Raw genomic sequence first — 16618 nt, forward strand, 5'->3', positions numbered from 1 at the left:
TAAGTGACTGACATATAATAGATGCCTAATAAATGTCATTTTTGTTATTTTTAAATTATAGATCTGCTAGAGGGCGCTCGGAGGGAGGGTGGGTCAGGGGAGAGGGAGGGCCACCAGGCTGTGAGTCTCCGCTCCGAGGGCCAGCCCGTGCGTGCAGGACCAGCCGGCTGGAGCAGGGGGTACGCCTGTCACTCAGGGGTGGCTCTGGACTCGACGCGCGCGGGCGTGCTCGGGTCCAAGTCGTTGACCAGGCCCTGTGCCTGCTGGTAGCACACGCGCGGGTGCCGCTGGCGGAGGCGCAGGCGCACCGCGTCGTAGTTCACGTCATGCCCGATCTTCTTGCAGTTGAGGCTGTAGGTGAGGTTCTTGCGCGTGGCGAGCAGACTTTCCAGGTTCTTTTCCAGGAGCGAGATGCGGCGCTGCGTCTTGTCTGTGCTCTGGAGAGGGGGCGGGGCCTTGTTAAGTGACCCGCGAGCCAGAGCGAGGGCAGGGCGAGGGGGGCGGACACACCTGAGTCAGGTGTGTGTGTGAAAGGAGCACAGCTGAAGAAGCGGTGGACCTCGGGTGGGAGGGGGGACACATTGGGTCAGGCGTACGTACGTGCAGGAGGGCCCCACCCGGGCGAGAGCATAGCTGAAGCGGGGCGGCCCTTGCATGGGTTTGGGGGCGAGATGTGCTTGAAAAAGAACCACTACAGAACAGGGCTGAGGGTGGGGACGCACCCAGAGAGTGAGGGGCGGGGCGGACATGGGACGAGGGGGAGCATCTGGGCAAAGTGTGCAGGAAGGAGCCTCCTTAGGATGCGGTTGAGAGAGGAGTCATATCATGAGGGAGTGGTAGGGTGAGGCGGACAGAGAGAGGTTGAGGGGACTTATCTGAGACAGATGTGGGTATTGGAGGGCCTCATACTGGATTGCAGTTGAAGGAATGACCAACCTGGGTGTGGGGGGAAGGGGTTCTTACGTGGACCAGGTGTGCCTGAGGAAGTAGTCTTACCAGGGTGAGGCCGCGCCTAGAGAGGGCGGGGAGACGCGGAAGGGGGACGCAGAGGGGCGTACCTGGGCTAGGCGCTGGGCCTCGGGGAGTTGGGTGCCCACGTGTCTCTGGTACACGCGAACCAGGGGTCTGTCCAGCTTCTCTCGAGTCTCCAGGTGATTTTTTGACAGGGGACCCTGGCGGAATGCAGTGTGTGGAGCAGTGAGGCCCAACCGACGCGGGCACCCCTGGCCCCATCTCCGCGGACCCTTTTCCCAAATCATACCTTGATGAGGTCGCGAGTGATGTACATCTCTTGGTTGAATTTCGCGCACCGGTGGATAGTTCCTCTCATTAGTCCTAAGGCCATGTTCATTCTTTCCTGGGTGAATGGTGGGAGCGCAGGGGGATCACACTGGCTTCCTGTCCCCTCTCCTCCTGTCCTGTGCGCCCCTTCTCCGGCCTCGGTACTCCTCCACCCTAGTCCCCAGCCAAAACTCCCGAGCCGCGCCCGCCGCCTGCACCTTCAGCTGCGAGGTCTCGCGCATCTTTTGGGCCAGCGAGGCGCACACGCGATCGCTTGTCTGCTGCTGTCGCTCTCGGATGTCCTGCACGTTCTTTGCCATTTCTTGCAAGGTGTCCTTGGACTCCATCAACAGTCGCTTGGCTCCATACAGCGCAGTGACGCACTCTGCGGGAGGGCGGGACGCGCGCAAATCACCAAGTTCTCCTTTCCCCCACCCTGGCTTTCTGCGTCCCCCTCTCTATTCTCATGTGGTGGTGGGCCGTGGGCGAGGGGGCTTTACTGAGGGATTAGGAGAAAGTCCAGGGGAAAGACTGTTAGTGGGGCGAGTATGAGTAGCGTCCCGGAGTGTCTGGGCGGGAGTGACTGAGGGCGTGTGGGAAGCAGGCGTATGCAGGGGAAAGAGCTAATCCAGAAAGTGGGTTTAGCTCTAGGCTGGCACTCAGCCCTCTCTTTTGGTCTAGGGGAGCAATTCCCCAGGGAAAGGGGCAGCTGAGACGTGGAAGGGTCCACTGTAGTGGACCCCTTTCTGTGGGGGCCTACCTGGAGTGTATGTGCCCACAGGGTCTGGAGGCGGCGTTTTCTGGCCCTGAATTTGCGGGGTGGAGACCCTGGAGAGGTTCACCCAGGAGCGGCGGCCGGCCTGCCCCAGAACCTTGGCCAGTGGCTGGTTCATTAAATCCACAGCTTGGAGCCTCTCTTTGCAGCAGAAGGCCAGCGTGTCCCTGCAAGAGGCCAGGGTCTGGGGGCAAGGAAGGAGAGACAGGCAGAGGTGAAGTCCGGAAGTGCGCTGGGAGGTTGTGGGGAGGTGGCTGGAATTGCTTTCTCTGCTGGGGGCTGCCAATCGTTTCTGCCCCCAAGCTGACCCTCTCCAGTTCTTGCTGTGGCCTGAAAGGAGCAATTTCCAAGTGGAAGCTCAGACACCCCACCCTCTGTCCAGAAGCCTTTAATGACCCGGAGAAGGGAGCAGTGGGGGCTGGTGGTGGCTTCCCTGTCTGGGATGTCAGTTGCTTAGGTTCTGTGTCTGGCTTTCCCTGGCCCCTCAAGAAAGCCCCTCCCCCATCGATTTCCCCGTATGTAAAGTGGAGCGGTAGTACTGGCTATACCTACATCTCCGTCTTCCTGTGCCATCCCTTTCCTCCTCAGCTTGCATTCAGGTCCTATCCCACCCCACCCCTAGCATTAAGGTCTCCCTTCCTCTTCCCTAATCAGTATTAGGAACTCTCTTCAGAGGTCTTCAGAGTCCCTCCCCCCCAATCTATTGCATTGTGATATATATTGCATATATACATATATATTCACACACACACACACACACACACACACACGGTGCCAAAAAATGTATACACATTTTAAGAAAGGAAAACTATATTAATCAATATATACTGATAACAAAAGATGAATACAAGTCACGTTTGACTTCTGCAATTACAAGAGGTGCTCAAAGTGGTTACATCAGCGTCCAGACACTTCTGATTACAGCAAATTACTGCTTGAGCAACGCTGACCAGTGTCCACTTGTATATACTTTTTTGGCACCCCCAGTGTGTGTGTGTGTGTGTGTGTGTGTGTGTGTGTATTTTTTCTTTTCAGCCTCAAAAAAATAAATAAATAAAAAAGAAGAAAATCCTGCCATTTGTGACAACATGGATGAACCTGAAGGACATTGTACTAAGTGAAATAAGCCAGATACAGAAAGGCAGATACTGCATGACTCACTTATACATGGAATTTGAAATAGTCAAACTCACAGAAGCAAAGAGTAGAATGATGGTTGCCAAGGGCTGGGAGGAGGGAGAAATGGGGAGATGTTGGTCAAGGGCTGCAAAGTTTCAGTTATGCAAGATGAGTAAGTTCTGGAGATCTAATGACAACAATGTGACTATAGTTAACCTGCTCTATTTTATAATTGCTAAGGGGGTAGATCTTAAGTGTTCTCACCACACACACAAAGGTACCTGTGTGAGGTGATGGATGTGTTAATTACGTCAATTGTTGATTGTGGTGATTATTTCACAATGTATACATATACTATCAAATTGTACGTTTTAAACACACACACACACACACACAATTTTAAATTGTTAATTATGCCTCACTAATGCTGGAGAAAATTTTAAGACACCTGCCCTGAAACTACAGCCCTGCTGCTGGCTAGTGCTCGCCTTGTGTAAGGCCATCTTTCTTTGAGCCTCAAATTCCCCATCTCCAGTAGGGGACCACAATTTCTATTTCACAGGAGTGTTTTAAGGAGCTAACTCGATGACTGCACAGGGCTTGGCACAGAGGGGGTGTTCATTGTTATTCTGAGGCCCAGCTCCACACCTTAGACACCCAGTTTTTCCATTTCACAAAGCGGAAATATGGTGAATGTCATCAGGGCGGGTGGGTGAGTGGGTTGAGACATTTGCTGTTGCTAGAGTCCCCAAGGTCAGAGTGGTTCACCCCTTAGGCAGCCCGGGGTCCCCCTCCGGCCCCCATCACTCAGTCCTGGGTATTCCCGACCTTGAGCATGGCCTCTGACTTTTCCATGTCTGTCTCCATCTTCCTCTTCATGTTCTTTAACTCCTCTTTCTCCCAGGTAAGCATACTGTCAGCTTTGTCAGGGACCTGGAAAACAAAGAGATATTCACACCTTCAGGAGAGGGCCGGCAGGAGAGTTCTCCTTCCAGGGAGGCAGAGGGTTTACCAACCTCATTAACCCTGGGTTTGGAGAATAGAGTTGGGGGCACTCCCACCCTGTCGAGGTCTCACTCTCTGAGAAGACTTTATCCTTTCAGGGGGCTCACTTACTAGCCAGAAAGTGGGGCTGTGGCCTCTCCCTTTTACAGGTAGGAGTCCAGTGAGCTGGGATGGAAGTGACTTCACCTTAGGGGAAGGTTTCTATAGGGCTGGAGGTCCCCCTTCCTTGGTGCTGGTCTTATCCCCACCTCCCTGGCTAGAAGTGCAGGGATCACAACATAGCAATGATGAGGGTTTGCCTTTTGGGGGGTCTTTGATTTCGGGGCTAGGACTAGGAATTTCACCCTGTGAATGGGGTCTCACCCCTCCCCAGGAATGGGTTCCCCCCTTTTGGAGTGGGGGTTTAGGGTTTCACTTTGGGGGGAAGATTTCACCAGGACTGTGACTAGGGGTGTCATTCTTTCTTCCTGGCTGGGGGCTTAACTCTTGGGCAGAGGGGCAGGGAGTCTGAAGGTCTCAACCTGTAGGCAGGACCTGTTCCTTTCTCTCCCCATGAGGCCTGGGGAGGGGTTCTCCCTGAGGCTAGAGGAGGCTTTTTTTTTTTTTTTTTACATTTTGAGGAGGGTTTCATGGGTTGGAACCAGGACATCACCCACTCTTCTTAGCTGGGCATTTCTCACTGGGTTTGATTATTGAGGGTCTCATGCCCACAGGAGGGTCTCATCCTGTGGCCTGGGGGCTGGATGGGTGATTGCATGCCTGTGCTAGGGGTTGTGAGTGTCTCTCTTTGGGAAGAATGTCATCTAGTTTGACTCCGGGGTCCCATCCTCTCTTCCCGGCTGGGGGGACTGGAAAGATACGCACTCTGGCGCAAGCGGACTGAGGATCTCATCCCCATGGTGAGGGGGTTTCCCTCTCTGGGGCTGGGCACCAAGGCACCTCATCTTGGGAGTGTCCTCCTCTTTTTCTGCCCTTACTGGAACTGGGGCCTGGTAGGAGTGTTCTCTCTACCGGGTGGGTTTTGCCCAGGCTGAGTGAAGGCTCCAGTCTTGGCGACCAGGCTTGGGGGAGCGGTCCCACCTTCTCAGATTTGGGCCTGTAGCCCCGAAGCTTGACGCTCTGCTGGTTGATCAGTAGGCCCTTTCGCACCTCGCTGAGCCTGTAATCCGTAGCCTCTCGCTGGCGCTGCATCAGCCGCACCTGCCCATTGACCTGCTGCTGCGCGTGGGCCAGGCGGGCGGCGGTGAGGCGCGCCCCACGCGCGTGTGCGTGCACCAACTCGGCTGTCTGCAGGGCGAGCGCGTCGCGGTTCAGGGGCAGCGGCAGGCGTGCGTGCCAGACCGGCGGCTTCATCTTGCTCCTCCACAGAGTGACGCCCTCGCCCGGCGGCGGCTTCTCCAAGGTGCCCCCGCCGTTGAGCATCTTCACGTGGAAGCGCCAGGGCTGGATATAGGCGGCCCGGTGGAGGTGGTGCGCCACGTGCGGATCCAGCACCCTGTCTTTGGGTTGCCACATGGCCACTGCCTCCTGTCCGCAGCGCTTAGTCAGCTGGCGCGCCGCCTGCATCTTGGCCCGGGCCGCCTCGTGCCATGCTGCAGCCCCGACGCGCATGTCCTTGCTGTGCTCAACCCGGGGTAGCAACACGGGCATGGTCCCTGCTTGGTGCCCCAGCCCGGGCGGGGTCCTCCACGAGAAGAAGCAGGGTTCCCCCAACCACACGCACCTCCTTCCTGGTCTGAAGAATGAGTGAAACAATGGGCCCATCACCATGACAACGGTGGCCAGAGCCCCAGAGTTCTAGGGGTGGGGGAGGGGAAAGGCGACTGGTAGGTATTAGATGGAGTCTTTGGAGCGCTGCAGAGGTGGTTTGGAATCACCGCTCCTTCAGAAAGCTGACGTCATCTAGCCCACCTCTCGCTGTTGCTTCTTACCCGCCAGCAACACCGACCTTCTTCCAGCGCGCTAAGCAGCTAAGCAGTTTTCCCACTTCAAAATTTTCGACTTGCTGTTTCCTCTTTGTGGCATACTCCTTTCCACGTCGTTCCCATGGCTGGCTCCTTTTCAATCTTCAGACCCCAGCTTAAATATCACCATCTTTAAAAGGATCTTTCCTTAGCATTATATCTAAGCCCCGACTCTCTCCTACCTCTCAGGATTTTTAGTGCAAGAAACAGAAAAGATGACCTGACGGAACCACGGCCAAAACCTGCAGAAGCGTGGTAGGTCCTTGAGGACAACGTGGCTACTCCTGCAGAACTCTCAGCTGCATCTGTGTTCCGTGGAAATGTCATTGCTACTGCAGCCATGGAGTTAAGCTCTCCATGGTACCTGCTTCTTTGTCTACTTAGCCCCCAGGGTCTAAGGTGGCTGCAGCTAGCTGGCTGAGTCTGTGTCACCTGGCCATGCTCCAGCTGCAAGGGAAGCTGGGAAAGTGACTCATGTCTGAATTTCCCACTTCCACAGCGGAAGAAAGACTTTGTTTCCCACTGAGACTCATATGATGGAGAATTCCTCCAACATGGAAAGCAGGTCAGAATCTGGGGAAGAAAAGAAGATACTGCCCTCCATCCCTCTCCCATAACTCTTTATCATATCACCTTATTTCCTTCTAGCAGTGGCATCTTTACGTGGGCATTTAGTAGGGGCCTCAAACCATGGTCAAGATTCTGGAGCTGGACAACTTGGGTCTGAATTATGATTCTGATACTTGCCATCTGTGTGATCTTGGGAAAGTCACTTGATTTCTCTGTGTATCCCTTTCCTCACCCCTCAGCTAGGATAATAGGATTGTGGCATGGATTAAATGAGTTAATATGAGTAATGAGCTTCCACAGTAGCTGACATAGAGTAAGCACTATACAGGTGCTTACTATTCATTTTTATTAATTGAATGAATAGATGAATAAGCTTTTCTAATACTAGAAGATGCAGAGAGGGTTTCACAAAGAACCAGGGAGACAGCTTACTTGGGACAACAGTCTGCACTCAACTGTCCACCTCTGCTTTGTTCATTTAGTGCTTCCATTTTCCCAGAGGACTTACTGGCTTGGTTTCCTGCCTAGTGTCTGGAGTATCTCTATTGGGTAGTATTTGTGCCAAACTACTTTGTGTTCTTGTGCCAGATCTACACGTGGGGGACTCTCATTCCAACATCGGTCTTTGGTGAAATTCATTAGGGCTATGGATGGAGGTGTGGTCTGTCCCATTCTGGCTTTTAATTGATTCAACTTATTCATGCCAACACACTCTTAGTGTATACCACCATTGTCCAAGTATCAAAATCGATACATACTACTGCCCATTGCTCAGTCTGCCAACATCTCCTCATTTTTATCTTTCATCCCCAGTTTGACTGTATCGACCTTTAAAAGTCACTTCCAGTTCCTGGCTTTGATGGCCCGTTTTGGACATTTTCCTTTAGCCTGACACATATGCCTGGGTTTGAGGAATAGTGAACCATTTTCTCTGCTTTCAAAGCCTGCTGCTGGTCACAGCCTGGTTTGGCAGGTTCTCCAGTGTGAATGTTTCTGTCCTCCCCAAATTCATATTAAACCCTAATGCCCAATGTGATGGTGCTTGGAGGTGGGGCCTTTGGAAGGTGAATTTCATATCACCTTTTCAATCCCCTCCTCTCATGAGAGTGGAGACCTCATGAATGGATTTAGCACCCTTATAAAAGATACCCCAGAGGCTCTCTTGCCCCTTGCACCACGTGAAGACAGTGAAAAGACGGTTATCTATGAACCAGGAAGTGGGCTGTCACCAGTGACTAAGTCTGCTGGTACCTTGAAGTTGGACTTCCTAGCCTCCAGATCTGTGAAAATTCAATTTCTGTTGTTGATAAGCCATCTGTCTGTGGTATTGTACTATGGCAGTCCGAACAGACTAAAACAGCAAGGTGCCTGGAAGAAACCATAGTAGGGCTGGAATTAACTCTCAGCCTCCAAAAGATTTAATTAACTACATGTGGCTGAACAGAAATGATGCTCCAAAAATGCTACAGAAACATTTATATACGTAAGCCAAGTCTGGGAACATTTTCCACTACTCCTCAAACTCAAATACCTCTTTTAAGCTAATAAGTAAGCCTGTTTTTATGCTATGAAAGTAATGTATGCACATTGTATAAAACAGAGAAAAATATAATGAAGAGAGAATCATCTATAATGTTGTCACCCAGAGATATCTATTCTGAACATGTTTTGATTTCACAGTAGCCATTTCCCTATACTCTCCTCATATATACTTCTATAGTTATCCACATCTCCCTCCTCCCAGTAAACTGAAGCTCAAATATTTCAACTCAGGCCAATGGGGAATAATATCTGTTAAATTAGCTCTCTGATTTTTATAACGAAGTTTGCTTTACACAAATTCCTCTTTGTAGCCAGCCATCTTTGCTGGGACCACCTGTTCTGTATAATGAGTATTACAAAATGGGGAGGGGGGCAGAACTGTGCCCTTGGATTAAATAGAGTGAAATTGCAGGATGTATGAGGAAGAAAAACCTTCAAAAACTTCTACATCTTCTTTCCTTTTTTTCCGTTGGTATTGCATGTTGATGCCCTTCACTCTGAAATCTTGGCAGGTAATTATCAGAGACCCCTTTTCAGGTTCCCTGATGTCTTCCCTTCTGGGGCACCAGGTTCTACTTTTAGTAGGTGCCCCCCTTTCTCTTGGAGATAATCACATCAATTGGTCTCTTGTTCCAGGGGGATATGACCTAGAATCAGTTTTGTCTTTGAGAAATGAGGTCACTTTCCTGTGGGAGGTGTCAGGAGAAAATGGGAAGCCCCGGCTGGGAGAGGAGGTTCTTCCTGGCTTTTCCTGGTCACCTCTTGCAAAGATGGTGACCTTAATGGCTGGTGAGGGATAAGGACTGGTCCGTATGGCTCTCATCCCCATCAGTCCCCCAAAATGGTTCAGGCAAAGGTTATTTATGTCTTCCTGCAATTGACAAATTCTGTAGTTTCTTTTCCATCTCATTCAACTTGACCTCTAGGTAGAATTTGAAATTGTTGACCACCTGAAACTTGAGTCACCTTCCCTGTGCTCTTTCACACTTTTTCCTTTTGCCTCTAGACTTGATCCTTCACTGGATGGTTGTCTGCCATCCAGTCCCTCAAATATAGTGTTCTTCAGGTGAGTTAGGCAGCCTTGAAGAAGGCCTCGAGTGGTCGCCATCTTCTGGTCTTGATGCCCTGTTTAATCCCCTCCCCTCGCATGTGGGCTGGATCCACTTCTAATCAATAGAATACGGCAAAAATTAAACGATGCCCCTTCTGAGATTAGGTTATAATAGATCATGCTTTCTATCTTCCTCGCTCTTTCAGAAATGAAGAGGCCTATGTGGCAAGGAATTGATGGAGCCTCTGGTCATCAGCCAGCAAGGATCTGCGGTCCCTAGTCCAATATACCATGAGGAAAAAAAAATCCCATGAGGAACTGGATCCTGTCAACCACCACATTAGTGAGCTTGGAAGCACATCCTTCTCCAGCCCAGCTTTCAGATGAGATAGCAGCCCCGGCTGACTTCTTGTCTGCAGCCTGGTGAGAGACCCTGAACCAGAGGACCCAGCTAAGCCATGACCAGATTTCTGACCTACAGGAACCTATATAATACATATGTGTTGTTTTAAGCTGGTAAGTTTTGTGATAGCTTGTTATGAAGCAGTAACTAACTAATGCATTAGGTTTCTGTTTTCCATTCACTTCTCCTTCCTTACCATCTCCCTGAAAAAGCTCATCCACATTAGTGGATTTGGGTATTACTTGTTTGACTAGGAAACCCTGCACCCATTAGCAGTCACTCTCCATCCCATCTTCCCTCCAGCACCTGGCAACCACTAATCTGCTTCCTGTCTCTATGGATTTACCTATTCTGAGTATCTCATATCAGTATAAATGCAGGCTGAATTTTGGAGGCAAGTCAATTTATCCCCTCATCTCTGACTCTCCTCTCCTTTTCTCCCCTGAAATTCTGCCTGTGGTTTTAAACACTTCACTTGCATATCAGGCCACTCTGGTAATAAGGAGGAGAGTGTTTTGGAGAAGGGGGGCCTAGCCTTTCTCTCACCCCTCCTCTGCTCCCTCTGAGGCCCTGGGAATGATGGGGAACCTGCCATCTGATAATGAGACCCTCGCTCCCTTAATGACTCTGGGGGCTGCGGGGATGCCGCAGGCCAGCTCTGCCCTAATTAATTAATAGGGAGGGCTCGCCACAGAGGAATTAGCCTCAATTCCTCCACTTCAGGCTCCTCTTGGCTCAGCCCCTGCTCAAGCCCCACCCTCAACCAGGACAGTCATCTGGGACAGCCTGGGGATGCTTCATCCGGGCTGGCCTACCCTCTAATGCTAAGGCCAGAGCTCGAGCCACGGTCAGAGTGGTCCTGGGGTGGGCTCGAACTCTAGCTCAATAATATGGGCTACAACTTAACCTCTTTTAGGCCCTTTTACATCTGTACAAGGGAGCCAGTAGCTTTTCTTTTGTTTAGAGAATGAGAGAGAGACTCACAGGGTCAGGGTGAGGGTGAGAGTGGGGCATTCACTTAGGGTGCAATATGTAAGGGTGTGCCAAAAAACTCTGTAATTAAAATAAATAATATTGGACTATTATTATTGAAATGTTATTGAGAGGTGATGCATGTGTTTACGGCCTTGATGGTGGTGATGGTTTTACAGATGTATACTTATTCCAAAACTCATTGAGTTGTATACATTAAATATGTTCTGCTTTTTACATGCCAGTTATGAGGTGTGATCATAAAATACGGTGAATGTTTATTTATTTAATTAATTTATTTTTGAAAATATTTTATTGGGGAATTGGGGGAGGGGAACAGCACTGGGGAATCGGGGATGGGGAACTGACAACTTGCTGTCCTTTTGTTCTTCAGTCTAGTTGTGGAGGATGTCGCTTCACTGGCCCATGTTGGCATTATCATTGTGCTCTTCCCGGGTGGGGCAGATCGGTTGCCGGACACAGGACGGCCGCTCACGGCGGCTCTTGGCAGCTCACACTGGATGCCAGCCACTCATGGTAGCTTTACCACAGCCCACTGCAGCCTCACTGCAGCCTATGCCAACGCTGGCGACTCACGGCAGCCCAGCTCCAGGTTGAGCTGTTGTTCACCATCTTAGCTGTAGAGGGCACAGCATCACTGGTCCTAATGTGGGATTCAAAGTGGGGCCATGCTGCTCAGAGCTGGCGTCCCAAGCCAGCTCTTCACCAACGCACCACTTGGCCGGCCCACGGTGAATGTTTAAATAAAAAAAATGTATTACAGGACGGCCGAGTTGCTCAGTTGGTTAAGAGCTCGCTCAAGAGTGCGAGCTCTGAGCAGCAGCGGTTCGGTTCCCGGCCCAAGCTGAGTTGCCGCTGAGCTGCCAACAGGTGGCAGGATGGCTCAACTAAAAAAAAATTTATTACAGTAAATGACACATTACCATTAACCCCCCTCAAAACACTCCCCCTCGCTTTGAACACACTTTCTGAAGCAGTTCTGGAAGTTCTCTTGTGAGTGTCTTTAGTTGTACTGTCATGGCTGCCTCAATGTCCTGAATTGATTCAAAACATTTACCTTTCATGGTCATTTTGACTTTGGGGAAGAGCCAGAAGTCACATGGTGCCAGACCCAGTGAATAAAGTGGATGAAGACACACCGTAATGTTTTTCTTTGACAGATATTGCCATACCAGAAGCGATGTGTGACACGGAGCCTTTCCATTGTGACAAAAAAAATATGGTTAATGCTGCTGCCAAGTGCCATCCAATGGAAAGGGCAGGGATCTTCTACGGGAAGTGGCGTGTCAAACCTTAGTAACATTGTTCAGTACAGTCAGTTGGGTGTGAGCTACGGTTGAGAGAAGGTGTGTTTTAAAGTGTGCCTTAAATCATCCTCCATCATGACAACACTCTGTGTCACACATCGCTTCTGGTATACGGCAATTTCTGTCAAATAAAAACATTACAGTGTGTCCTCATCCACCTTATTCACTGGATTTGGCACCGTGCAACTTCTGGCTCTTCCCCAAAGTCAAAATGATTCAGGATATCGAGGCAGCCACAGCAGCGCAACTAAAGACATTCACAAAAGAAGACTTCCAGAATTGCTTCAGAAAGAGGCAGAACGATGGATAAGTGTGTTCGAAGCAAGGGGGAGTATTTTGAGGGGGATTAATGGCAATATGTCTCTTACTGTAATAATTTTTTTTAATTAAACATTCACCATATTTTATATGCCTTGTATACCTCAATAAAATGGTTTAAAAGAAATGAATTGGATAATGAGATAGACAGCAACTCTGCTTATCTGTAATTTCAAAACAGTGAAATAGATAAAATTATTATTTTCTTTTTTATAATTTATTTTTTAATTACAGATCAGATTCTTTTTTCTTTATGAGTCATTCTTTGGAGATATACAAGTAGTTACATTATCTTTTTCCCATTCAGAGGTAATAAAGATATTCTCCCGTAAAATTAAATAATATTCCAATGTTAGTAATTAAAAAAACTCCACAAATCTAATGCAAAAATACATGGTGAGCTAAATATCAAAATGTTAAAGACAGAATCAGTGAGCACTGAGCCAAATCATGTGGCAGCCTAAACAAAAGGAAAATTAGAGATTCTGATCCTGTCTTTTTTTGAAATGCTGATATTTTGTTATTTGTGTATTTTTTGCATTCATTTTGGCTATTGAATAATGGAATGTATTAATACTTGGAAGATCTGTGTAATTCAGTGAACTACTATTTCTCAAATGATTAATGCATCATATTTCAAAATCATGCATTGGTAAAGATGCACTCAATGGGTTTTAATGTTAATAGAGTACAATAGTTCACTGACAGTTTCAGATCCCACATTGCAACTATCTTTTAGGAAACTAAAATGTGTTGAATTTTGGTGTAGTCTCAAAGAATAGCCACAATTACCTGAAAAGCAGGTTAAAATACTCTACCCTTTTTAAATTACCTGTTCATGTGAGGTTGTATTTTCTTTATATGCTTCAACCAAAACAACACATCATGACAGATTCATTCAATTCTCATTATTTATGGTAGTTTTGTTCTATAAAGTTGTGCAAACACCAAATTAGTGAATAAACCATTGTTCCTAGGGAGATATACTGGGTTAAGTTCCTGTGAGCCTCTGGTCACAACATTTTTGTCAATGAGTCATCAATTAATCAATGCCTAATTCTGTTTTATATGTGATTCTGTTTAAAGACACCAATTTAAGATATGTGTGTGTGTGTGTGTGTGTGTAAGCATATATATGCAGAGGTTGCCAAAAATGTATACACATTTTAAGGAAAAAAATATTAAAATTATGCTGATGGTAACCACTTTGAGCACCTCATGTAACTGCAGAAGTCAAACGTGACTTGTATTCATCTTTTTTTATTGGTATATAGTGAGTATTACAATTTTAATACAGTTTTTTTCCTTTCTTAAAATGTGTATACGTTTTTGTGGCACCCTGTGTGTGTGTGTGTGTGTGTGTGTGTGTGTATTTGATTCGTCAACATTGAATACATAGCCCAATGGCACTATAACTCATGCCTGAACGAAGCTTATGTAACACATATATTCTCCATGTGGCACATCATGGCCTTCTTGTGCTAGTAAACACTAGACAGCACTTCAGTACTATGCCTGGGGGCCATTTTAAACAGTAAAATCAACAAAAAGCACGAAAATGTGAAAAATGTGGCACCAGATAGACCGTGAAAAGGATGTCTGTTACAGTATGAAAGCTGAAACAAGAAGACAGAGCATAGTCTTGTTCAGCCTCAACTGGGAACCAGTCCATTGGTCAGTTCAAATTTTGCATCACTCTGAGCATGTCCGCTAATGGCCACAGAAGTGCCATGAGCATTGATTCTGGGCTACAAATACGTTTAAGCGAGTGGGTGAATTTGCAAATATGGAGTCTGCACATAACAAGAACCTGAGAATCCTACTTTTTTTCCATTAAGCTAGACATCAAAGCAATTTGCAAATGTGTGAAGCATTGCCTCTCTTCTCATTAAGTTTTGGAAAATGTTATTTCTCATAAAAATATGCTCTTTATGTTATCATGAAATGAGTTTATTACAACTGAAAGTTTGTACCTCTTGTTCCCCTTCACCTGTTTCACCCATTCCCTCTCTATGGTCTTTTAAATCAACAGACACAATTTCTTAGAACACTTTTAGATTTACAGGAAAATTGAGAGGATAGTACAGGGAGTGCCCCCAGCCCCAACAATTTCCCCTATTATTAATATCATTCATTAGTATGATACATTTGTTACAATTAATGAGCCAATATTGATACATTATTAAAGTCCACACTGTACTGAGATTTACTCAGTTTTCTCTTAACATCCTTTTTCTGTTCCAGGAGCCCCTGCAGGACTCCATATTATGTTAGTCATTGTTTCTCCTTAATCTCCTGAGATAGTTTCTCAGACTTGCTTTGTTTTTGATGACATGACAGGTTTGAGGAGCGCTGGTTAGGATGCTCCCTACTGGAATTTGATTTTTTAAAAATCATGGGATTGTGAGTATTGGGGGGGGGGTCCTCTACAATTTTTAAGAGTGTAAAGGGGTTCTGAGACCCAATAGTTTGAAAACTGCTGCTGTTTTATTTAATTATTATTTTGTGTAAAAGAGCAAGGGTGTTCTGTCTTCTTGCCTGCTCAGTCTCCAGCCTCTAGTACAGGCTGGTGAACAGGGAGGCACAAGAAATATTTGTGGAGCCAGTGACTGTAAGAGCCAGGAGCTCAGCGGCAGCTCTAGGCTCAGAGAAGGATGCAGAATCATCCTTGCACAGCCAGTGACTGAAGCAGGGGAGGTGTGTGTGTGTGTGTGTGGAGGCTTCAGGGAGCAGCGGCAGGTGATGCCCAGGAGAACCTGACAGCTAGGGCAGGGGTTCAACCTTAGCTACACATTGAAATCACTAGGGGAGCATTAAAATATGTGGATGCTTGAGCCCTGAGCTCTGTGCCCAGGTACGCTGATGTGATTGGTCTGGGGTGCTACCCTGCATCAGATGTTTTAAAAGCTCCCTTAGTTCTTCTCAACTACTGCTAAGTTTGAGAGCTGCCTACCTAGGCGGTATTGCCAAGGAGAGTCCGGGCTGTATGTACAAAGAGCTGGAATTGAGGTACTGCTCTCTGGCTGTCTCTTGGGCAAGTTACGGAACCTCTCTGAGCTCCTGACCCCTTATCTGCAAATGAGGGTAGTGATATCTAGTTCATAGGGGGATGTAGTTTAAATATAAATAAAAGAGCCTGCCTAGACTAGGAAGTTACCATAAAAAACTGCTTGATAATATTAACAATAATAATAGCAAACATGTATTGATTTTTTTAAAAAATCAGGTGTGTGGCTCTGTGCTCACCTTTTTATAATGGCAATTAGCTTTCAAGAGAGGCGGGAGATGTTGGAAGCGACAAGTCAGTATCATTTGAGAAGAAAAGCAGGATCAACATCGTCCGAAAATTTTCTGCTAAAGACTGAAAAGAATAATATTAATTACAATATTAACAGGGATTATGCGCCTCCCTTATGCACAGTGCTTCACGCTGCACGGAGCATTTCCACACTCATGCGCTTGAATTTTCTGTAGGGTCAGAAGAGTCATAGCCGCTGTTTAGCTAAGAAAGCCAGGCTTCAGAGAGGGAGAGGGACTGGCCCAAGGGCACGCAGCGGCCAAGGCCAGAAAGTGCGCCCGAAGGGAGAAATGGGGCTGAGGAACCCACGCGGTGGCCGTGGTTACTGGGACGCTCGCGCCCGCGCCTTCCCCAGGCCTCCCCCTCCCCCGCGGGATGCTGGCGCGGGCCCAGTGGTGCCAGGCTGGTCCGGGGCTCTCCAGGGATGTACAGTCCTGGGCAGGGCTCCGGAGGCGGCGTGAGGCGGGGGCTCGGAGGCGCGGCTCTGCGCTGGGGGCGGGGGCTGGACGCGGGAGAGGCCACCCACCCCGCCCCCCCCAGGATCCCCCTCCTTTCGCAAACACGAGGCGCAGCTTCTCCAGCGCTGCTGCAGTCTGGGCGCTGGGGAGGCGGGGGGCGTCCCGGAGGGGATTCCGCCCCCTCCCCCGGCCTCCCGGCGCCCCCGGACCCACGTGAGCTCACGGCCCGCGCGGATCCCACCCGCTGCACAGCGCTTCCCGGCTCCGCGCGGGTGCCTCCGCCGTCCGGTCCCCGCGCCAGCACTGCGCTGTCCCTGGCGGGTCCCCGCTGCCCGAGCCGGGCGCTTCGCCGGGCTCCGGCTCCCGCATCCCGACGCAGCGCGCAGGCCGAGGCGCGGGCAGGCCGATCCCGCCGCTCCGCACGCGGGTGAGTGGGAACACCGTGGCCCGGCACGCGCAGGGGCCCTGAGGTTCGGCGCAGGGCGGGATGTCAGGCGGGTTTGGCCCGCCCTGGGGTCCGGCGGGTGGGGCGCC

The 16618-nt window shown here is 49.0% G+C and overlaps 2 protein-coding genes across 4 annotated transcripts in view; one reads left to right on the forward strand and one right to left on the reverse strand.

Annotated features, from left to right (window-relative positions):
- Positions 1-16618, forward strand: part of SLC1A6 (solute carrier family 1 member 6) — a 92764-nt gene that overhangs the window by 58037 nt on the left and 18109 nt on the right. For 2 of the 3 annotated variants that reach the window (XM_019631761.1, XM_019631760.1), the window contains exon 2: positions 9514-9823. The gene's annotated coding sequence lies outside the window, so the exon portion shown is untranslated. Of the gene's footprint in view, positions 1-9513; positions 9824-16031; positions 16512-16618 lie in introns of those variants that run through there. The other variant, XM_019631759.1, reaches the window with a different exon arrangement.
- TEKTL1 (tektin like 1) lies at positions 6-5830 on the reverse strand. The gene is made up of 7 exons (XM_019631762.1): positions 5261-5830; positions 4004-4108; positions 2042-2240; positions 1500-1666; positions 1262-1357; positions 1059-1172; positions 6-437 (listed from the first exon to the last, which is right to left on the reverse strand). Exons 1-7 carry the CDS (start codon positions 5828-5830, stop codon positions 189-191), a joined length of 1500 nt encoding a protein of 499 aa, XP_019487307.1. The 3' UTR covers positions 6-188.

The sequence above is a fragment of the Hipposideros armiger genome, unplaced genomic scaffold, assembly GCF_001890085.2.
Source record: "Hipposideros armiger isolate ML-2016 unplaced genomic scaffold, ASM189008v1 scaffold_1045, whole genome shotgun sequence".
NCBI lineage: Eukaryota > Metazoa > Chordata > Mammalia > Chiroptera > Hipposideridae > Hipposideros > Hipposideros armiger.